Here is a 23,923-nt window from a genome sequence, read left to right on the forward strand (position 1 = left end):
GCTTTGTCTAGAAAGAGTCACTGTAAGGGACAGGTCACCGACAACTTGGGCAGTAGGAACTGAAGAGGGAGGCACAGTAACTCCTGGAGAAGAGCCACAGTTTCTAAGGTGAGTTTCCTAACTGTCTCTGGAAAGTAGCATTCAGTAAACTGGGGGAGAACACTAGAAGCACTGCAAGGCAAAGGACGGAGGGTGGCTTTTCCTCCCTGGAGCCTCCAAGCTCTGTCTCATCCACAAAGACTACTTTGATCTCATTTCTTTCAAGGAAGTACTAAGTGGGAAACCATATATTGGGCTTTACAAAACACATTTGAGTTAATATTTGGCAGGGCATATCTGGATCTAAGGGCAGCTCACAGAGTAGGCCTCAGTGTCAAGGTGTGGGCCATGACTCAGATTCCTGGGTGCCCTGAGCCTCCTGGGGCAGGTTACGTGTTCCCTGGCCACTTCCTCTTTTCCTACATGCTGGCCGTGGGGAAATCCCTGCTGAGCTCTATAAGAAGCCCCTGGGCTCTGAGCAGAACCAGAGGCTCCAGCTAAGAGGACAAGATGAAGCCCAGCCTCTCATTTCTCCTAGCCCTTCTGTTCTTCCTCGGCCAGGCTGCAGGGGATTTGTGGGATGTGGGACCCCCACTCCCTAGCTCCAGCTCCAGCTCCTTCCCAGGTGTTGATTCCGGCTCCAGCTACTCGAGCAGCCACAGCTCAGGTGGCAGAGGTTCTGTGTCCCAGGTGAGGAGACCCCAGATTCTGAATGATCTGCATTCAGTCCCTGCCTCTTGCTTTTGGGGACCTGAATACGATTTCATGCATGGCTAGACCTGGGCACTGTAAAAGATTTACAACTCCCCTTGTTAACTATAGGTGCCCTAGAAATGAATGAAAGTGCCAGTAAAATAATTAAATTGTTAGCAAGAGAGACGACATCTCAGTTCTGTAGCTGGGACTTTTGAGAAAATCTGTGCTTTAGAGGAGTTCTCAAATCTGGATGCATATTGGGATGGGTGGCCAGGGCGACTCTAAAAGCACAGATGCCTGGGTTCTACACTTAAAAGAAATCCTGCATAGATGTCTAGAAATCAGATATTTTAAAAAACCTCTCCCAAAGTGATTCTAATATACAGTCCAGGATGGGAACTGCTAGGGAAAGGACTCTGTTTAGTTGCAGCTCCAGGAAAGTTTGTCCAATTGATTTGCTGCCCGGCAGGGTCCCGGGATGGTGAGGAGTAGCCCTCAAGGGAATGAAAGCCGCAGTGCTCTAGGTGAAGCCCTGACCATTTCTCTTGGCCTGGTTTGTAAAGGAGATGGGTGTCAGAAATAAGGGGAGGAGTTATTGGTCTTCAGCAAAGTGTTACTACTAGTAGACGTTTCCCTAGGGGAGTGTTCATTCTTTGCAATCTTCTTTATAGGGAATCTTCAGGGCCATTTCCACGTCCAAACAACAGCAGCAACAGACAAACAAAACCCAAAGTCAGGCATTACAAATAGACTGGTACAGCTAGGCTAAGTGCATAGATGTCATAGTGAGCCCAGTTCCTTGAGGGATGAGTCCTCTTCGGATCTCCTTTAAAGAAAGGAGAATAGGCTGGAGGGCATGAGAGGTTAGGAGGTAAGAAGCAGCTATTCATTTCACTCTGGACCTTTCAGTGGGAACCCCACTCTGCAGAGCCGCCTAGGCTATCCTTGCTAAGGTGTAACTTGGAGTCGGGGAGTCTTCTGGGCCAAAGCTCCTCTCTCTGCACTTCTAGGATCTTGACTCAGAGGTCAGGTAGCTGCTTACATGATCACATCTGAATGGAAGGGCAAATGGGAGAAGGAGGAGGAAAAAGCTTTTGTTTGTTTTCATTTTGACCGTCAGAATATATAGATATTAAAAATTTGGTAATTAACTAATGGTTTGGATACGGCCTAGATGGAAACAGCAGCAATAACATTTACTGTGTATTGAATAAATGCTAGGACTAGGTTAAGTATATAATATGTATTATCTTACTTAACTTTAAGAGGTAGGTAAAATTAATAGTCCCATTTTAGAGATATGAAAACTGAGGCTTAGCAAGGTGAAGTCATTGGCTTTAAGTCACTAAGCTAGCAATTTATATAGCTCAAAATTAGTCTGTCCATTCTCTTCACCATGTCTCTACATGCAGGTTTCTACATTTCCAGATGAAAACTGATTATTTTTAAGAGGAGGGAGGCTTGGGAATCATAGTAGGCACAAGAATTCTTTGCAATCAGAAATCAGATACATAATTTTATTCCATGGTACTCAGTGATTTCTGAGGATAATCAGAATTGGCTAGCACTTTTTTTTGGACTGAGGTTAACAATAATAATTTATTATGAAGCTCCATCACCAGTCAGAAACCAGCATTTGGGTAAAATTGTCAGCTATAATAACAGAAAATAAAATATAGATCAAGAGGCAGAGAAATCCAGAATGCCTATTGTCTGGTAAAAAGACAAATATTTAAAAGTAGATGAGATATGGTAGTTAAATTGTACTTAGAGATTTTAATTTCCTTTTTACTTATCTCTCCGTGGTGAGTCAGTATCACAACTCCAAAAATTTTTTTTATAGTGGACTAGGAGTCAATTTCACTATAAACCTAATTTTCTGGGGCTGACTGTCAGCTTGATGAGCTCTTTGGAAGGTGGTGGAAAACCCTTTTATAACTGTCATTGAGTATGTTCCAAACATATCATTTTCTGTACTTTGAAAATGTTGAGTACTATTATTTTATGCCTTGAATCTTTGCTGACACTTAGGCTTGGCTACTAATTAGAGCCAATAGTAACCTTAAATCACCTTAAATGTGAGTTGCACCTTCTGCTGTAAGCACTCAGAGTACTCTCTCCCTCTTAAGGAGGGGCCTCTGTAGGGTTCTCAATTCACAAGACTAGGAAAAGGCTCAGTGCTCCGCTTCACACAGTAACTGGCATAGTTGGAACTGCAATGAGTCACGTGTTTTGTTGTCAGGCCACCAGGCTGGTTGGAAAAAAACCAGTAGGGCTTTCATAGTGACAGTGGGCCTGATTCCTGGGCAGGAATTGACTCCTCATCGTCTCCCTAAAGCCAGAGCCTGGCATAGTGTAGACATCAGTAAATGCTAATTGAACACATGCTTAGTGAAAACTTACCAGTATAAGGTGTCTTGTGGGATACTCAGGGTTCTATTTGCCCTACGCAAGGGGAATCGCATATTCTTCCAAAGGCCAAGGGGACAAGCGCTCGTCTTTGTGTCCCATCCCCCATGCTTCATTCACGTAGAGTTTGAGCATTCACCGCAGAGAGAGATTCATCACCATTAGCTTCATTGTCTTTGAATGCGAGGAGCAGAAATATCTCTAATGGGAGACACTGATCAAACTTATGGACCATTATGATGTCAGCTGAGCATGCTGGGCTGATGATAAGCTGGATGGAGGCTGGGGGAGTCCACAACGTTGGGACAGAGATGTTCAATAGAAACCGATGGAACGGCTGTCAGCAGGGCTCATAATTATTTGCCTGTCTTTCAAGTGAACTTCAGGACTAAAAGTTACTAGCTAGTGATTCCTGGTTGACTGTCTAGAGACTGCTTGATGATATCCACTATTTCCTGAGTTGGCAGAGCTTTTCAGAGAACTCTGAGAATGGTCCAATCCTGTTTTGTGCAGCTAATTAAACTCCCCTTCTCAAAATGCAATGCAATATTTTTTTGCTAGACAATTATTATAATAAGCTGTTTCTTTAAAAGTCCATGATATGTCAGTTCTTTCTGTAAAAGCCTTGGCATGCTTGAGCTGGAGTCTTTCTATCTTTGGAGAAATGAATAAAGCTGGTTTCAAGGGAAGCTGGCCCCTCTGACAGGTTCCTGGTATATCTTGCCCAGTCTTTATTCATCTCTGGCAAAGACTCTTCCCCTATCCAAGCCCTGCTGTCCATCCCCATGTTCGACATAAATCTGCTTGTTTCTCCTCCCTATTCCTGAACTTCTTCCCATGTGGGGATGTGATTGGAAAGAAAAATTGAGGCCAAGATCATAAAATTTGACTATACACATACAGAGACTTTTGGATACACACATATATATGTATTTTTTCTGCTCATCTGGAAACTTAAATTAAAAACAACTTAGGTGCAAAAGCCTTGATTGGACCTAAGGCCACTGATAAAATAAGTCTTCATTATAATAGAAGCATCTAGACCCAGCTTGTTCAGGCGTCATGCATTTAGCCATTAAACGCACAGGACACATGATACCACCTGCAGCTGGCTGACCTGAACTTTGAGAGACATGGCCAGAGTCTCTTCAAGCTCTGAAGACCATTGCTATCTCCTTCATGGTTTCATAAAAAGTTCCTTCAGGCTGATGTCCACAGGTGAGCTCTGGGTTGGCCTTCAGTTGAGATCATTAAAAGGCACAGCAAATTGGCTGCCAAGGGTTACGCTGTAAGGCAACAGTAGTAATAAAAAAATGTTAATTGTGCTGGGATCCTCTTGGGGAAGTTCAAAGGGGACAAAAGAAAAATAGAATCTTTCAAACCTGTCATTTAAAAATATGCAGTGGCACTGAAGTGTGAGTCTGAATATCTTAAAGAAACATCAAATATTTTAAAATGACTTTTTCTGCAAATGGTAAGCTGGAAAAAAACTTTTATTTAAAAAAATTTGCACAAAGCCTTCAAGCTCATACACTATTCAGTTTCTAACAAATGGCTGGTTCCCATTTTGAAGGATGTTAATTATACAATTTCCCGGGCGATGAGAGGATATGAATTTGCATTGTATATTTTCACTGTAGCCCATATCCTTGGTGATTCCCTCATTCTGATGAAGAGGAATTCGACTGGGGTTGGGGTGAAGGTGAGGAAGAGAAAATGAGCAGTAGAGGGAAAGAGACAGTGACATTTACTGGTCACCTAGCCTGTGCCGGGGACTTGGCTCACATTACTCTGTGAATACTGAGGACAACCCTGTGAAGCAGGTTATCTCTATTTTACAGATGAAGGAACTGAGAATTAAGGAGGTTTCACACCTAGCGAATGCTAGAATTGAAATTCGAACTTAGCACTCTCATAGCTTCTTTATTTCCCCTTCTTTGCATAGAGATAGGAATAATCTCCTTTAAGACTCAAGAATGGAGAATCTTTCCTTTGATAAAGCCTGCTGATATAGCAGTTTTTGTACAACCAGTGGCGATGTGGCTAAATGCTATGTGGTCCCCACCTGTGAAAACAAAGCTGTTTTAGCCTGTTTCTATAATTCTATTCATTTATGTATTGGACTTCACTTACTTGCCTGTAAGTGCTCTTGACAAGCCAATTTCTGTCACTTCAGTTGCCAGAAAGCTCAGATTCCAGCTTGTTACTGATGTTCAACTTGTTATTATTTACAGTTCTTTTCCAATGTCACCGGCTTTGTGGATGACCGTGGGACCTGCCAGTGCTCTGTTTCCCTGCCAGACACCACCTTTCCCGTGGACAGAGTGGAACGCTTGGAATTCACAGCTCATGCTCTTTCTGAGAAGTTTGAGAAAGAGCTTTCTAAAGTAAGCATTTTCCTTTTCTTGATAAGGAGAAGCAAACACAACAAAACGTGTTTTAATTTATGATGTATAAGCAACCATTCTTCGCTGTGTCAAAGACATCACATTTAATTCTATGGGATTTTAGCATTTATTTTATAGGACACCAATGGAGTTCTTATAGCAGGGAAAATGAGAGCACAGGAAGAAAGTGGGGTTGAGATTGTTCACGCCATAGAGAACCTCACATAGCATTGTGGTACTCATGCGGTTGGAAGGAAGCCTCGAGCTCTCCCTGCAAACCCCAACCTGCAATTTGTATTTTGTTTTGATGTTGCTGCTTTTCTTTGGTCTTCCAGATCTTACCTCAAGCTTTGCTGTCTTTTCTTTCTTCTCCTCTGTCCCCTTTAGTTGAATGCTATCTCCCTCCTCTTTCTCCTTTTCGTCTACTTCGATTCTATTCCTGCATCCTTTAGTTTCTTATTTCTCTTGTCTCAATCCTTCCCGTTGTTCATTCCTTCTAATCTGTCTTTTCCTTTCCTGGTTAATTCTTTTTTTTTGGGAAATTTTGGGTATTTTCTTACTTTTGGATGATCCTTTTTTTTCTCCTTTTTTTCCTCTTCCTCTACTTCCACTCCTTCAAATCCTCTCCCTCTCATCCTCCTCCCCTCCCTCTCTTTTTTCTTTAACTCTTTTTTATCTTTACAAATTGTTGTCTTCCTTCTCTCTCTCCCACTCTCTTTTTATTTTTTTGTGTGACAGTAAGTTGTAGTCTCTTTTCTCTTTTCCCATTTTCTGCAAGTAAGATGCAAGGTTGTAGTCCCTTTATTTTTAATTTTTAACTTTTTTGGTATCTAGTATCTGTATTTGTTGATGGGGTACATGAGATACCCTGAGACAGGCATGCAATGCATAATAATCACATCATGGAAAATGGGGTGTCCATCCCCTCAAGCATTTATCCTTTGTGTTACAAACAATCCAATTAGACTTTTAGTTATTTTTAAATGTACAATTATTATTGACTATAGTCACCCTGTTGTGCCATGACATACTAGGTCTTATTCATTCTTTCTAACTACTTTTCATTTTTTACCTTTTAACCATCCCCACTTTCGTCCCCACCTTCCATCTCTCTTTCTTGATGGTTATTTTCCATTGTCTCAGCAGGAACATTGCATTTGATGTGTCCAACATTAGACAAAAATTGAAGGCTTCCCTGGGAATTTGAATCAAGGCTAATAGGTCTCTCAGCCTTGGTAAAAACACTGGCTTGAACTCTGTGGTTACTGTTTTTTTCTTCAGTCAGAGGAAGTTACTGTAAAGGGTTTGCCTTTCTCTGGGCTGGCTGGAGCAATGTGACTTGGCGTTCTAGTTTTGACCCCTTCCACCTTTTCAGCCAAGTTAGAAATCAATTAGAAAAGTTCCTATTTTCTGCACAGGTGAAGTCCAAGCTAGGCTATAATCACATTATGCATTATTTAATACAACTCCATTAATTTACAAGGAGCTCTGGCTTTACTGCACGATTCAGAATAAGTTTTCCTAAGAAATTTAAGCTTTGCCACCTCAACATCCAACATAGTTATCCTTTAAAACAAAAATTATGATGAGGCTGAGACCCTACTTTCAGCCTGAATTGGTAGATAAATATTCTGAGTTTAAATTAGTGTCCAGGAAAATGTGTTTGACTACTCTAGAAACCTAGCTGCTTAAGAAATAAAATGTCCTTGAATTAATCAGCGGAAAAGGCACAGCACTAAATTATAAATTCCAACCATTAATATTCATAGCCTTATTCCAGCATAATCAAGTACAGATAAGAAGTTATGCATAAAAACATAACAAGTAGAGGAAAATCCTAGGTAAAGATCTTTTCAGTTAGAATCATTTGCTTTGAAATAGTGGAAACTACTGATTTGCATGTAGTCTTTGCATGGCAGCAGTGTGAAGGGCAGTTTGAAACCTCATGTGCTCCAGGGAGAGTATGTGGCTTGCCAGGTTTGTGAATATGGGACCTTTAATTCCAGTCCTGTATGGGGGGCTGGTAGCATCTGCTTTGCTAATAACAGCTAGGGAGGAAGTGCAGAATAGGTGGGAAAGTTTTAGTTCTGAAAGTGTCAGTCAGTGGCTGCTCTGATCCAAAAAAACAAAAAAAAAAAATCTGTAATTGAGGTCTAAGAAAAGTTAGCTAAGATTTATATAATCGATTTAGTGTAACAGGTGATAATAACAACAATAATAGAGCAGTTTTGTTTGTGCTTTTTCAAATGCTGCCAGTTCTATTCTCCTCTCAAGTAATCCTTTAAGGAAGATAGGCCAGGTGTTCTCTCTCCCATTGTAGAGAAAGAAAAACTTCAGTTCGTAAAGGTAAAGATACTTGCCCCAGGTCATTCCTCTCTTGGCTGGTTAAGCCAGGTCGGAATTTGAGTCTTCAAAATCATCCCAGCTCTCTTCCCTCTTGGTCATGCTGTTAGCATCCACAGAGTAGGCCCAGGAAGAAATGCAGTGGGTCAGTAATGCCTTCAAATCCAAAGTTATCTCTGTAGCTGAGGGCTTTTGAATTTGCAGATGAATTATTACAGCTGTCCCATGGTTGCCTTGCAGATCATCATTTATCTGGGGGCCTGGGAGAATGTCCATTTAGGACAGGCCAGTAGAAAAGGTTTTTGACTGCTTTACATTGATTCATTATCTGCCAGTACACAGAGAAGACAGGGAGCTGCCTCTGCATAAGATGCTGAAAGCATTTTCTGCTTTTCTGTTGTTTATGATATGTCCTTTTGTGACTATACTTAGGAAAGGGATGGCACAAAAGGCAGCTCAGGATTTTCTCTTTTCTCTGGAGGCTTATGATCTTTGGGGTGAGTTATTTAATATGACACATTTGCTAGTAGATCCTCATGCATGGGAAGGTTGAGGCAGCCTAGGAGACATTAAGGCAACCCATAAAGAAACAACATTGATTGAGCCATATTTTGTGCAGTGAAATACAATAAATTAAAAGGTCAGATTGAAAAACACTGAAATTACTGTTTCTCTGTTAATTTCTATAATTCATAGGGCCTTCATTAGCTGGGCACTTAATGTACATTATCTCCAGTCTTTATGATAATCTTGTAAGCTCAGTATCATTACCTCCAGCTTACCGGAAACTGAGGGTTAGAGAAATTAAGTGATTTGCCCACTAAGTACTGAAGTTAGATGTGAGTCTAGGTGGATCTAGCTCCAAAGTACTTTCTATGTCTTTACAATCACTTCAGGCTCAGTGAACCCTGTTGCATTTACTTTGAAACATATATTGAAAATGGTAGTATGTTGCAAAGCCAACTTACTTATTTTCAAATAGTCTGGCCGTAGTAATAATCACAGATTTTGAGAGACTGGCAGAAACATGAACCAGATTAATTCGTTAGCTTACTAGCCAGCTGCACCACATCCTTTTTACAAGACCACATTTATTATAAGGAACGATAATCACTACCCTAAAACCAACCCTCACACAAATTTTTTTCCTCACCAATGATATATTATGTGCATAACAAGGAAAATAAAATGGAAGCTGTGAATGTTAGGCTGGTGGCTTAAAGACAAGCATGGATGGGCCATCTAGTGCTCAGACCTGTGATGAAGAGCTTCAGGGTAAAGATGTTGGTACAGGTTGTGTCCCCTCAAGGCTAGACCCATATTCTTGCTAGAATGTCTAGCAGCATCCCTGGCTTTAGATGCCAGTAGCACTCACCCAAACCCCAGTTATGAGAACCAAAAATGTCTGTAGACATTGCTGAATGTTCCCGAGGACAAAATCACCACCACTGCCACCCTCCCTCCATTCAGAACCACTGTTCTACGTCAAAATATAGCTACAGGTCAGCTAAAGACAGGGACATATTCTGAGAAATGCGTCATTAGGTGATTTTAACTTGGTGAACATCATGGGGTACTTACACAAACCTAGAGCATGTAGCTGACTACACCCTTAGGCCATATGATATAGCCTGTTGCTCCAGGCTACAAGCCTGTACAGCCTGTGACTGTACTGAATGCTGTAGGCAATTATAATACAGTGGTAAGCTTTTGTGTATCCATATGTATCTACATGTAGAAAAGGTACAGTAAAAATACGATATTTATAATCTCACAGGACCTCTGTCATACATGCGGTCTGTCATTGACAAAACTGTTGTTATGCAGCAAATGACTGTATTTTCTAGAAGAATTAAAAAGGCACAAAGTGCAGCAAGTACCAGGGACGTGGGACTGGACACTCCCACGCAAGCTGGGCTGCCTCTCCCATGACTACACCTCCTGGAGGAGCTGGCCTGCGCTCAGCATTGTCCACGCTTTCCCAAAGCTACAGATTCATATATGTGAAGGGCCATACGAATGATTTACTTAAATTAATAAAAGTAAAGTTCATACTCTGAAGTCTTTCTGGCCCATCCCCAAATTCTTTTGTGTCCTCTCACTCCACGATGATTGCCGTTTTCCTGAAAACCACTGAGATTCCTCTAAACGTCCGCTGAAGAACCTCGAGTTTTTTTCCTCAAACGGATCTTCACAGACCCTTCATTTTGTGTCTGCGCCATGGCAGGCACACCACACAGTTTTATAGGGAACAAACTCTGGAATATGCTTTGCTTTTTTTGTGAGACTCTGGGAGAGCCACATTTTATTTAGCAAAGATGACAGTTGAATCACTCATTTTTGTAGAACAACAGCTGCGATGTGCCACCAAAATGTTCCAGAGAAGCTGAGGGTGTTTCATTTGTTCCAAGAGCTGGCAAGGCCAAATGCCAACAAGCATATTTATTTCTCAAACTTCCATTTCTGTAATGGATTGGCACCTTATTTATTTATTTATTTTTACCATAGGCAAGGTTTTATGCCTGATTTTTGTAGATGCTGAAACCTGGCAGCCCTATATCAGTAGTGCACTTTTGAGGGGGACTTGTTAGATTTTATATCTACAGTCAGCTCTCCCTAGCCCTGGGTTCTGCATCTGCAGATATAACCAACCTCGGTTTGAAAAATTTCAGGGAGAAAAACCTAATAAAAATAACAATACAACAACAGAAATCATGCAAATAAAAAGCAATACAATATAACAACTCTTTATATAGCACTTACATTGTATTAGGTATTATAAGTAACCTAGAAATGATTTAAAGGATTTGGGAGGATGTGTGTAGATCGTAGGCAAATACTGTGCCATTTTCTATCAGTCTTGAGCATCCTTGAATTTTGGTATTCTTGGGAGGTCCTGAAACCAATCCCCCATGGATACTGAGGGGCAGCTGTATATATGTTTTAACCTTTATATCCACCAAAATATCACCCCAGCCTTGTCATCCTCCAAGTTATGGTACATCTGATGGCAGTGAGCATCAGTTGCCTGAGGAGATACACTAGCAGTGCCAAGGGCTGTTTTTTCAGCTTTCATTAAAATCCTTTTTGCCTGAAGCCCTAGCCCTTTAGGTCTGTGGTCTATGAGTCTACTTTAATTTGCACAATGGGGTTAAGCGGAAGGGCTGAAATTACAGAAGTTAGGATTGCTTTTGGTATTAGAAGGATTAGAGGCCAACATCTGGCTCTAAATTCATCTAGGCACTGTGGATCAGCTACTTGATATTAGTGTAGTTTTGGGGAAAGTATCACTTCTGTTCAAATTTTTAAAAAGCATATAAAGCCAGCAACTTTTAATGAGCAGGCCCTTAAAAAAGCCATGGCATTTTCTTTAGAGATCAGACACAGAAAGAACCACCAACTGTGTTTATTAAAATATCCATTTGGAGATTCCAATTATACGCTAAACCGCCAAGGGAATTTTTGGAAGTATTTTAACTTAATAATCAGACATTCAAATATATGCAACAAATGTGTAATTTAAAGGTCTGATTGCAATAATCAGTTCTTGGAATAAATGTGGGTGCACTTAATGAAATGTGCACTCTGCAGGGCACACACGCTCACATATTGTGTAGTAGGTTGGATCTTTGTGCCACTTTGTAAAAGGCAGAGGGGATCAAAACTAATTGCATATGGTGATCAAAGAAGGAATTCTGTGTAGCACATTTCTCCCTCTTCCAGAAAATCCTTAGATTTAGAGCCGTGGTTCTAAATGGAAGACGGCGGCAATGATTCTGTCCCCAGGGAACGTGTAGCAATGCCCAGAGATATTTTTGGTTGTCACAACTGGGATGTGGGTGGATACAACTGGCATGAGGAGGACAGGAAAGCCGCTTAATATTCTGTAGTTCACATCACAGCCCCCAGAAGAAATGACAATCCAGCCCCAAATGCCAACAATGCTGAGGTCGAGAAACCCCAATTAGAGTAAGTATGTTGAAGGGAGGAGAGATGGCAAGAGACTATGATACAGACCAGTTTAGTTTGGGGAGCTAAATTCTTCAAACATTAAAATGGAGATTAAGAAAAAAGAGCTCAATATCAGCTGATCATTAGAGAAATGCAAATCGAAGCCACAGTAAGATACCATCTCACACCAGTCAGAATGGCTATCATTGAAAAGTCAAAAAATAGCAGATGCTGGTGAGGTTGCCGAGAAAAGGGGACACTTATACACTGTTGCTGGGAGTGTAAGTTAGTTCAGCCATTGTGGAAAGCAGTGTGGTGACTTGAAGAACTAAAAAGAACTATTATTCAACGTAGCAATCCTTCTACTGGGTATATACCCAAAGGAATATAAATTGTTCTACCATGAAGATACATGGACACTGCAGCACTATTCACAATAGCAAAACATGAAATCAACCTAAATACCTATCATGGTAAACTGAATTAAAAAAAATATGGGCCATATACACCATGGAATACTTTGCAGCCATAAGAAAGAATAAGATCATGCTCTCTGTAGGAACATGGATGGAGCTGGAAGCCATTATCCTAAGCAAATTAACACAGGAACAGAAAACCAATACCACATGCTCTCACATATAAGTGGGAGCTAAATGATGAGAACACATAGACACAAAGTAGAGAACGACAGAGGCCTACTCAAAGATGGAGGGTGGGAGGAGGGAGAGGAACAAAAAGAAAAATCTATTGGATACTAGGCTTAGGACCTGGGAGACAAAATAATCTGTACCACAAACCCCCATGACATGAGTTTACCTATATAACAAACCGGGATATGTACCCCTGAATCTAAAAGCTTTTTAAAATATGGAAATTAGAATATACCTGCAAATGACGATGCTGAAGCAAAATTATTTTTAGTCTAGCAAAGTGTAAAATCTACCTCCCCTCAATTGGAGTAATAAGTTCTTTATATATGGATAGATTTCAAAAATCTAGTTAAATATATTTTTGATCTATGTCTTTACAAAAAACAATTATTGGAAAGAATCAAATAGTCCTCAAGGGCTCAGTAGTGGAAGAAGATGGTGTGATGCTACTCAGGGAATTGGGCTGAACCGTTTGATTTTCTTTCAGGTGAAGGAATACGTCCAATTAATCAGTGTGTATGAAAAGAAACTGTTAAACCTGACTGTCCGAATTGAGATCATGGAGAAGGATATCATTTCTTACACTGAACTGGATTTCGAGCTGATCAAGGTAGAAGTGAAGGAGATGGAGAAACTGGTCATACAGCTGAAGGAGAGTTTTGGTGGAAGCTCAGAAATTGTTGACCAGCTGGAGGTGGAGGTAAGGAGTGAACTCTCTTCCTGGTAAACTAATAATAAAATCCCTTCACTGACTATAAGCAAGTGCTAGGACCAGGAAATGAAACTCACTCTTCCGACTTCTAATTCTCTACTCTCTCATGGCCACATGGCATGTCACTATGTTCTGTTTTGGGTAAGAGCCTGTGTTTGAATAGTAAGTTAAGCACATTGGGAATGTGCTGATGTAGGAGCAGATGTTGTCTGATGGTCAGAATCCTGCCCCAGAGCAAAACACCCTTTCAACCGTCTAAAAAGGAGGTGACATAAATTTGAACAACTGTTCATGGCCAAGCTAGATGAGGTGTGTTCTCTGGTCTAGATTTATCCTCATGGATCTAGAAATCCACAATATACCTGATTGTGGTAAACTCGTTAGGTTTGTTTCTCCTTTTGAATAACCTGGAATCCTTCTCTACAAACTGGAAGCCCCCTTTAAGAAATTTCTTGTATATTTCTGTGAAGCCTTTTAAGATCTGTGGATAGAGATCATGACATCAATGTAATGGTCGGGTAATTTATATCAACGAGAATTGCACAGTCATGACATGGGTTATAATTGAGAATTCTAGTTACGTGTTTTAGAATTTAAGGTTTCTCTGGCCCTAACCATTCATTAGAAACTTAATTGTAATACAATATGAGTAAACACAAGTTTATAGGGGAAGTTTTTATTAGAAATGAACTTTAATGGACATTTGTGGATGCTGAGAATGAGCTTGGGCTTTATTATTAAAGCTGTTAAAATCTTTGCCATTTTCTTCCTGTCACATACATCTGCCTGAGATCTGACAGGCGTTCACGCTAAACCATAAAATGTATTCTTCCAAATGAAACCATTCAGAGGAATCTCTGGTGTATTCTCTTGCAATGTTTCACTAAATGACAAATTCAGCCTTGGAATGTTTATGAAAGAAATTGCACCATAATATAAAGTCACTCTGAATTTTTATTTCCTTAGATAAGGAATATGACTCTCCTGGTAGAGAAGCTTGAGACTCTAGACAAAAACAATGTCCTTGCCATTCGCAAAGAAATCGTGGCTCTGAAGAACAAGCTGAAAGAGTGCGAGGCCTCGAAAGGGGAAAACGCCCCTCTCGTCCGTCCTTCTCCCACTCCAGGTAAGCATGCCACTTCTGTAACCACTTGTGCCGGATCCCATAAGGAGCTGTGAGTGGGGTGGGGAAGGGACTGGGGATTGCAATGGTGAAAGAGAAGGTGAGATTTTTTCTTTTTTTTAATTCTCAGTTTTCTCTTCCGTGTTTTAAATTCCCTTCCTCCCAAGTATTCTACATGCTATCATATTCTGGGTTTCACAGAGGAAGAGCACAAACAATGAGTTGATTTAAAACAAAATACAGAAGTTACACGTATTCTCTTTGCATTTACTCACAGGGAACAAAAATCTCTATGGTAATGGAGGCACTATCAGAGGCCTCAGGGGAAAGCCTCTGGAATCTGTGTGTGGCATCTACTTTCCTGTGGATTTAAGGGGGCTAATTGGCTCACTTATCTGATGAGCTAGGTTTATGCCTTCAATATTCCCATCTTCTCTCTTTCTTTCCCTTTCTCCTCTTTAATTTTTCCTTTATTCTTCCTATAAATGCATGCTGAGTACCTGCTATATTGTGTGTCCTGAGATTCAGTGTGGATTAAAGGAATGACCCCACATATCATAGTGCTTGTGGATGTGTCTTGCTGTTCCTCATGGACCATGAGTTCTTGGAGGGTAAGGGTGGCATGTTAGTCTCTAATAAATCCTTCTTGGGGTTAAGTACAGCACAGAGGTGGGGGTTCTGCGAATATACCCATGAACAGAGGCAGTGGAGTGTACGGTTCAAGAGCATAGCTTAAGAATCCCAAAGGCCCGAGCTTCCCAGCTGGGTGGCTGCAGCAACAAGGATCCTCAATATCCTCGTTTGTAAAATGGGAGAATAATAGTGCCTGCCTTGCAGGGTGAGGGGGTTAATGAGACAGTGCTTGGAAAGCTGGGAGCCTTATGATTGGCACTCACACACTGGCAATGGGTATTAATAATAATGTTGATAATTGAAGTGAAAACCTTGCAATGAAAGAAAAGTAATGCTAGATCACTGTGCCCTGCAATGCACCCCTCCAGGTGAACTGAAGGCCGCCTCTCAGCCACAGCGTTCATCCCCATCCTTTAGAGACATTGATGACACAGAGACCTTCTCTTTGCAGGTCCTGAGCATCTTAGTCTGAATGAGGACTGTATATTTTCATCAAATCATGCAACCCTTTTATTTTTATTAATTCCAATCCTCACACCTGCTTATTTTATTTTATTTTTTTGAGACAGAGTCTTCCTCTGTTGCCAGGCTGGAGTGCAGTGGCACAATCTCAGCTCACTGCAACCTCTGCCTCCCAGGTCCAAGCGATTCTCTTGCCTCAGCCTCCCAAATAGCTGGGATTACAGGCGTCTGCTACCAAGTCCAGATAATTTTTGCATTTTTAGTAGAGACAGGGTTTCACCATGTTGGCCAGCATGGTCTTGATCTCCTGACCTTGTGATCCACCTGCCTTAGACTCCCAAAGTGCTGGGATTACAGGCGTTAGCCACCACACCCGGCCACCTGCTTTCTTTTAGATTGTGTTTCTGGATTTTTGTCAATAACTGATTTTTTTTAAGGCTTCAATTATTAAATAGGTATAGCCATGGATATAAGCCTGTTGGTCTTGTTCAGGCGGATCTTTTCCCTCCTCTACAAATGGGAGCCTGTCCTACTACGACAGGTGTCGTCTAATGGTCAGAATCCTGCCCCAGAACAACATGGCCTTTCAACTTCTCCAGAAAGAAGGTGACATAAATTTGAACAACTGTTTAAATTTTTCAACCTGCAGAGAAGGTTTAGGGCAAAGATCATGGTCTGTCCTCTATAATAAACTGAGTCTAAATTTAGTCTGGGATTAGTGGTGCAAACATGTAGCAAATGAGAACTGTTTCTGCTGGACCACAGAGGGCTCACTGAGGCAGAGGCCAAAGCAATGACAACTCCCGATAATACCTGAACTAGCTCCCAACACGCCTGGCAAATATTCCTTGTGAAATAGATTTTTCTGGCACAATTTTCTATGCATCCCTTAGCATGAGGACTTTTGAGAGCAGGAAGGAATATTCTGAGCCATCTAACTTAGTCACGTTGTGTCTCAAAGGGGAAGACTTGGCTGGTAAGGACACTGCTTTTCCTGAGGCCACACAAGTAGTTAATGAGAGCGCAGAAGGTACACTGCAAAGGTCTTTGCTCCCTGGTCAGCTCAGGACCGAGGGTATCAGGTGGCAGTAAGCCAAGGACGATGGTGGGGAGGAAATGCATTGCTTAGTACCCAGGGAGGAAAACAAGTGAGCCTGTTGGGTTGTTTTTGTTGGATTTTCTGTTTTTTCCCCAGAACTTTCCCCTAGGCCCTCACCCTTAGACTTCTGTGATCCATCCTAGCCCAGCTGTGTTGTTTAAGCAAATTGGACCCAGATTTTCACTCACTTTCCCATAACCTTGGCTGTACCTGAATCCCTGCCAAGCCACTTGGCTCTCTTCCAGCTTTGTTCATATTATATTTATGATGTTTATATTAAACTGACTTTTGGCCATGTTTTTAAATCAATTTCTTTCACTTGCTCTCTTTCTGTTTGGATTGGTTGATAATGCAGAATTGGAAAATCCCCGGGCACCACAAACTTGTGAGCCTGTGGAGACTTTAATTAAAGTTACTCGCTATTATGGGACTTTAAAATCTGGCCTGTCTGCTTTTTTCACTGCAGAGTTGCACAGAAAAAAAAAAAGCCTTTATGCAAGTCTCAGCTGTAAAGTAACTCTGGGCTCTCGGGGCCCCCTCCCTTATAGCTATGGTTTACTAATCCAGTGGTCAGCTTGAATTTAGAACAACTGAATGTATCCCAGGTTCAATAAAATATGCTTTCTATTTGGTTTTTGCTACAAACAACACCCTTTTCTGCCTCATTCCATAGAACTTTCTAATCTAAAATAATTGGCCTCCTACTCATTAACTTTTTTCCTTTAAAACTTCAGTCTGTCTCTGTTGTGCTTGTGAATCTAAATGACTGCATGTAGGCCAAATGTGATAGGGGTGCTCAGGGGTTGATCTCCATTTTTCTTGGGGATGCAAGGCTCAATGCTGGCTCATAGTGACACTCAGTAAGTAGTTGATGATTGAATGGGCTCTGAAAGACATGGGGTGACCTGCTAAAATCCCAGGCTTAGGGAGGAGCCACGTGTTGAGCAGTATATATCTAACACTTCAGAGTCAATTTAGTCTTAATCATTTTGTGACTATGATTGTTTTAATTGCCTAATCCTTATAAGTCAATCATATTCTCCTCCTGGCTCAAAGTTCAGTTGCCCAGTTGAGAGAGTGTATTAATAGCTCTAAGATTAATTTTCCTCTGCAGGCATATAATTATTGGCTTTAAAAAATGCTACTAACCATGATACTTCTAAAAAGCCAAGTCAGAATATTTTAAAGTCTCATGATTCTGGCTTCCTCAGATATTTTCAGAATACCGTGGTGCCATCTAATGAATTGCATGATGAAGAGAGTGCCAACCAAGCCTACACTTGTGTAAAGGTTCATCAAATTATGTTCCGTGGAATAAATACCAGGCTTTTTGAAAAACCAGATATGTAGCAGGGTGGAAGGCTAGTGTCTTATAAATAAGGGTAAGCTGAGTTTAGGTGATTTGATTAGTCTTTCATTCCTTTATTCTACAAAACAGAATTGGTGCCACTGTGTGGCTGGCCCTGTTCTGGGTACTGGGGTTACCAGGATGCATAAAGAAACCTCCAGAAGCCACTATCTAGGAAAGGAGACATCTAAACCTCCAATTGTAACATAATTATATTGAGATATTTACCATTTACTGAGTAACATTTACATGCATTCTCTGTATTTTTCATAACTGTTTTACACAGTTGGTATTATTATTTTTCTTCTAACATGAGGAAACTGAGGCTCAGAAGGTTAAGTAACTTGCTCAAATTTATACAGCTAGTATTGGAATCAGGCTTTCAATTAGAATCTGTCTAGTAGTATTTTCCATACGAGGCTGCCTTCCACAGATGCTCTAACAGAGAGGTACACCTGCGGTTTCTGGAAGTGACAAGAAAATTCCAACAACTCATCTATCTGCTTAACACCAAATTATCTTTGCTTCCTTGCTTGTGGAGTAGGTAAAAGGACACTTTGCTCCTGACAGTTCTGTGCTGTGTATTCTCTTCCACCAGAAAATGCAAAATGATTCAAGGATCTTTCAGAATTCTTGGGTCACGATTGGGCTATGGGTTGTTGCCCAAGTGTCAGGATGAAATTGGGATGGAAACTGGGAATGAAGTGCATCTAAACCCTTGACATGAAGGAAGGGGCTGGGAAGGAGTTTGAGATAAGGGAGGGTAGTGAGAAGCCCAGTGAAGATGGGATGGGGAGATGGGGACTCTGAGGAACAGTGGGCACTGGGCTGGCTGTCAGTTTCAGTATCATGTCCAAGATGGTTTGCTGCCAGGAGTCGAGGAAGCCTGCCACAGCATTTTTCCTGGTCTGACATTGTTGTGGCCACGTGTGTAGCATTGGCAACAATGTTGGGTTCTCATTTCTGTTTTTACTTCCTTTCTACCATAGCCAAGGCCCTAAAAATGGCCCTTTATCCTTGCCCATAGAGGATAAAAGGAGGATAGCAAATGAACAGGAAAGTGTTTAGGAATGTTTGGGAGGTGAGAAAAAGAGTTTCATACAATTTTAATATTTTTACTGGGCAATTTGAATCTTCTGGTCAGCTTATGAAATGATAAGCCACATTATTATTAGTCACAATAGTAATAGCACTAATACTATTATACTAATAATAGTTCAATTAGTATATGGCAACGGTAGTAGTAATAGTAATTTTTGAAAAGTTTTCTTTGGTTCCTTCATATCTAAAAATGTTCACATCTAGGGACAGAATAGTTTATCTTTAACCTTGTGGAGGTGCTTGAATAAGTTATATGCATCATAAATTTTCCTTAAATATTTTGTTGCTGTTGGTTCGGGATATTTTCTTTTCAGGAAGGCAACATTCAATGAAGCAAACAATTCTTGTCTTCTTACCTAAAAGAAAAAAAGTGACTTTCCTCTGAATGAAATGTGGTTAAATAAATAAGTTCTCAGGAAGATATTTTAACTAGAACATCCAGTTTGTAGCATATGGAAACTTGAACAGTTTTTGTTATCATTAAACTGAACACACTGCTAACTTTATTTTAATAATTCATGCATTGTTTCATAAACAAAAGCAAACAAGCATTCATCTGAGAGATCATTTTTAGTAGAAGAAATAATAATTTATAATTTTATTTATTATTTCTTCAGTGGAGAATAGTCTCTTGGCTGAACACACGTTGCTTTTTTATTTATGAAATGGCACATGCATTATTAAAATAAACCTGCTACTGTGTTCTGCTTAATGATATGCAAAATTATTTGAGGTTGGGTACAGTGTGGTTTCATTTCTCTACCTGTTGTATGGTTGGCTGGCTTTCTCACCAACTGCGGATTTATGAGAGCATTTAAGGAACACATATTTAATTCTGGGACCAAAAAGCCCCAGCAGGTTGGAAAAATAAAAACAGAATTTCTAGTAATGGTTTCACCTTTGAGCAGTTCTTGGGTGAGGAAGGTGGGGAGGAAAAGCATTTAGCTAGCAAAGGAATGAGTCTTTCCATATTGGACACAGCAGAGACCCAGAGACAAAGGCTTTGCTCCCCCTTCCCCGCCTCCATGCTAATTTCAGGCAATTCTTTGCAGCTCTGCTTTTGGCTCCAGCTCACCTCATGTTTCTCAATGGCTCTCTGACTCCCCCCAAGCATTTGAAACCAGATCCAATGATTCAGGTTCTGCTCCTTTGCTGTCTCACCTGCTCTGCTCTGAGCAGCATGACGAGGGAATATGACCTCAAATATACTTGAAGTTGGGTTTTCTTTGTTATCCAATAAACCATCTCATGGGTTTTTTTTTTTTTTTTGAATGTTAAGATCCCAGAAAATGTGTGTTCAACTCTTTGGATAGTTATTATAAAAATACTGGAGGAATTTTATTTTATTTTTATAGCTCATAAACTCCTGGATGGCAGGCATTTCAGAGGGAGTACAATGAGAAGGGCTGATTGCCCAGACTGAGTCATTTACCCAAGTGTTACAGGGAATGTAGATTCAGTGGACCAGTGAATCTGGTCCCACTTGATTGTACACATTGTGACAATGACAGTGTCGGGATGGAAAGATGAAATGCTTGCATGTCATTTTATGGCACAATAGCATATGTGGACTCACCGTGTAACTCTGCAGCAGGATGCTCACCAAGTGATTTATTGATGGGCTGTGCATTGGGGAAGGAGCAGGCAATGTTGCCCCAAAATAACTTTATGGCTTCTCAAGGGTGAAATCCCACCATTATAGGACCATCTTTCTGGATCTATAATGTGCTATATTTAAAATGTCCTCTTCTGAGAATAGCTTAAAGCATGATTGGTACCTGGCATGGATGTGCAGTTGGGGTTCCAGGGAAGGGGAGAATGAGGAAGGGCATGAAGCCTTGCCTGGAAAACCTTTTCCTTCATCACAATTCTTTCTGGGGTTGACTGACCCAGTGAATAACATCTTTTGAATTTATAGAAATAGGTTAGGATTGTGGAATAATCTTGCTTTCTTGATTTTGCTATAAGAAAAATGAAATAAGATAATATTTGCAAAATGCCCTCTGATAGAAAGAAATGTATTAAATTTACTAAGTCTCCCTTTCCTCTCTCTGGGCTTTCATACTTTTTAAATATGGTTCTTGGCAGTTTCATTATTCCTGTTTTCTAGATTGAAAGCCCACCCGTGGAAGCAGCAGGTAGTTCTCCATAGAACTGACATCGAGTTTGCATTAAGACTGAAACTAAGAGGAGGTTTGGCCCTCCTTCTCCATCAGAACCACGGTTGTTATTGAACCTTGACAGGAAACATATTTATAGATTCCTTTGGTGCTTAGGATATTAAACTATTTGTATTCCATCATTTCTTTTCTCTAAAAATGCCTCTTTACTTTCTTGTTTGTATAGGAAGCTGTGGTCATGGTGGTGTGGTGAACGTCAGCAAACCGTCTGTGGTTCAGCTCAACTGGAAAGGGTTTTCTTATAAGTATGGTGCTTGGGGTAGGGATCACTCTTCCCAACATCCAAACAAAGAACTGTATTGGGTGGCGCCATTGAATACAGATGGGAGACTGTTGGAGTATTACAGACTGTACAACACAATAGATGATTTGCTATTGTATATAAATGCTCGAGAGCTGCGGATCACCTATGGCCAAGGTAGTGGTACAGCAGTTTACAACAACAACATGTACGTCAATTTGTACAACACCAGGAATATTGCCAGAATTAACCTCACCACCCACAGTGTTGCTGTTACTCAAACTCTTCCTGATGCTGCCTATAATAACCGTTTTTCATATGCAAATGTTGCTTGGCAAGATATTGACTTTGCTGTGGATGAGAATGGATTGTGGGTGATTTATTCAACTGAAGCCAGCACTGGTAACATGGTGATTAGTAAACTCAATGACACCACACTTGAGGTGCTAAACACCTGGTATACCAAGCAGTATAAGCCATCTGCTTCTAATGCCTTCATGGTATGTGGGGTTCTGTATGCCACCCGTACTTTGAACACCAGAGCAGAAGAAATTTTTTACTACTATGATACAAACACAGGGAAAGAGGGCAAACTAGACATTGTAATGTGGAAGATGCAGGAAAAAGTACAGAGCATTAACTATAACCCTTTTGACCGGAAACTTTATGTCTATAATGATGGTTACCTTCTGAATTATGATCTTTTTGTCCTGCAGAAGCCCCAGTAAGCTGTTTAGGTATTAGGGTGAAAGAGAAATAAAATGTTTGTTGAAAAAATCGTCTTCTCCACTTTCTTATATGTCTGCAGGAGCTTCTAGAAGTGTGTTCGTTCTGCAGCAATATTTAGGTGCATAGTTCTACACACTAGAGACCTAGGATATTTGTCTTAATTTGGTGAGTTCTCTCAGGAGCCATCTGCCTCTTCAGATGCATTTTCCAACTGAAGTGAAGTCCTCCTAGGGTGGGATTGTCAGAGGTCTAGGGGCACTGTGGGTCTAGTGAAGCCTACTGTGATGTGGCATCTGGAAATTAAGGAACTTAAAGATAACTCAGTATGGCTTCCAGGGATTCTTTGTACAGGAAAGATTGCCCAGTGACCAGTTCTCTTCCATGTAACCCCACTAATTACTCCGTGCCTGGGGATTAGTTAGGCAGATTAATATCTGGAGCTCCTTGAGGGACCAAATCTCCAACTTTTTTTTTTTCCTCACTAGCACCTGGAATGATGCTTGTATGTGGCAGATAAGTAAAGTTGGCATGCTTCTATTGTACCTGTAAAGCACTAAGTTTTATGGAGAAAGGCCTTTTTATGCATTAAATTGTACACTGCAAATAAAGCCCTGAAGGACCTGCAGATGAGGCACGTGCTTTTTCTTTTCTCTCATTGTCCACTTACCTAAAAGTCAGTAGAACCCTCTACCTTAACTTCCTTCCAAAGGCAGCTCAGAAGATCAGAACCAGACTTGCTAACCAATTCCCCCACCCACTCTCTACATCTTGCTTTAAAAAAATTAATAGTTTTCTATGGAACAGATATAAGATTAGAAAAATTAGTTTTCTTTGATTTCATCATGAACTTCTATTTACATGGCTCTAAGACTAAGATAATCTGATGGTAGCAATAAAGTGCTAGCATTTATTGTTATATAATAAAGACCTTGGAGCATATGTGCAACTTATGAGCCTATCAATTGTTGCATGTAATTTTTGCCTTTGTTTAAGCCTGGAACTTGTAAGAAAATAAAAATTTAATTTTTTTCTAGGATGAGATACAGAAAAGCTACTGAGAATATCTAGCTAATCAGTGCAGTAGTTGGAAGCCTTGCTAGCGTACGTGATGTACTTCTGTGCTTTCGAATGGCTTTATCATGTGGTCTTTGTTTTTCCTTTGATGGTCAAGTCTAGTCTATAGGATGGCCATTTAAATGCTTTACTCCCCCTTTTTAAATACATGATTAAAATGTGCTTTGAAAAAAAGTCGTCTTTTGTTTTATTTACTTTTTAGTTAAAAAAAAAAAAAAAAGCTCTTACCGGGGTAGTCCCTATCTTGCTATGATGTTCAGAGAATGGCTACCTCCCAAACACCAGTGCTAGGAGATCACATAGCTAACAACAGATGATATTAATAACTTTAATAAGAGTCCAAAGTCAGACTGGCTCTTTAGTTTTTCTTTCCCTTTAAAATCCACTCTTTCTGGCAGTTATTGTACGAGATTGCCCTATTATCTTTTGGGATATGACCTTATGTACTAATTAATTTGCATGACTGATCTGATTATTTCCAATGCTAGACTACATTTATGTGGCTTATGTTTCTTTTCCAACTGAGCTATTAACATGGATCAGAAGCCTCTGGATCTTCCCCAAACAGGAGGACTTGGGCAGAAAGCAAAAGGACTAACTGGCTGTACCAGGAAGAGAAGTACCTTTACCAAAGAGAATGTGTAAGAGGACAGGTGACCCAGAGCTGGAAGGACAACTGGACTGATGGAGTTAGTCTTTCTGAAGTGCTCATTTTGAATCCTTGCCAAGCTTTTTGAGCCAGATGG

At 40.5% G+C, this 23,923-nt stretch overlaps 1 protein-coding gene across 1 annotated transcript; it reads left to right on the forward strand.

Moving 5' to 3' along the window:
* The first annotated feature begins 406 nt into the window (after positions 1-406).
* On the forward strand, positions 407-23,351 carry OLFM4 (olfactomedin 4). Its single transcript, XM_017511841.2, has 5 exons — positions 407-729; positions 5,379-5,531; positions 12,963-13,175; positions 14,154-14,313; positions 21,300-23,351. The coding sequence occupies exons 1-5, from the start codon at positions 550-552 to the stop codon at positions 22,100-22,102; spliced, it is 1,509 nt and encodes a 502-aa protein (XP_017367330.1). The 5' UTR covers positions 407-549; the 3' UTR covers positions 22,103-23,351.
* Positions 23,352-23,923: the final 572 nt, after the last annotated feature.

This window comes from Cebus imitator, unplaced genomic scaffold (genome assembly GCF_001604975.1).
Source record: "Cebus imitator isolate Cc_AM_T3 unplaced genomic scaffold, Cebus_imitator-1.0 Scaffold453, whole genome shotgun sequence".
Classification (NCBI taxonomy): Eukaryota; Metazoa; Chordata; class Mammalia; order Primates; family Cebidae; genus Cebus; species Cebus imitator.

Excerpts from the sequence above, each read along its gene's own strand:
- OLFM4 (XM_017511841.2), top strand. The coding sequence starts at position 550 with ATGAAGCCCAGCCTCTCATTTCTCCTAGCCCTTCTGTTCTTCCTCGGC. Across the intron at positions 5,532-12,962 it reads TTGAGAAAGAGCTTTCTAAA|GTGAAGGAATACGTCCAATT; the intron begins GTAAGCATTTTC and ends ATTTTCTTTCAG. Across the intron at positions 13,176-14,153 it reads TTGACCAGCTGGAGGTGGAG|ATAAGGAATATGACTCTCCT; the intron begins GTAAGGAGTGAA and ends TTATTTCCTTAG.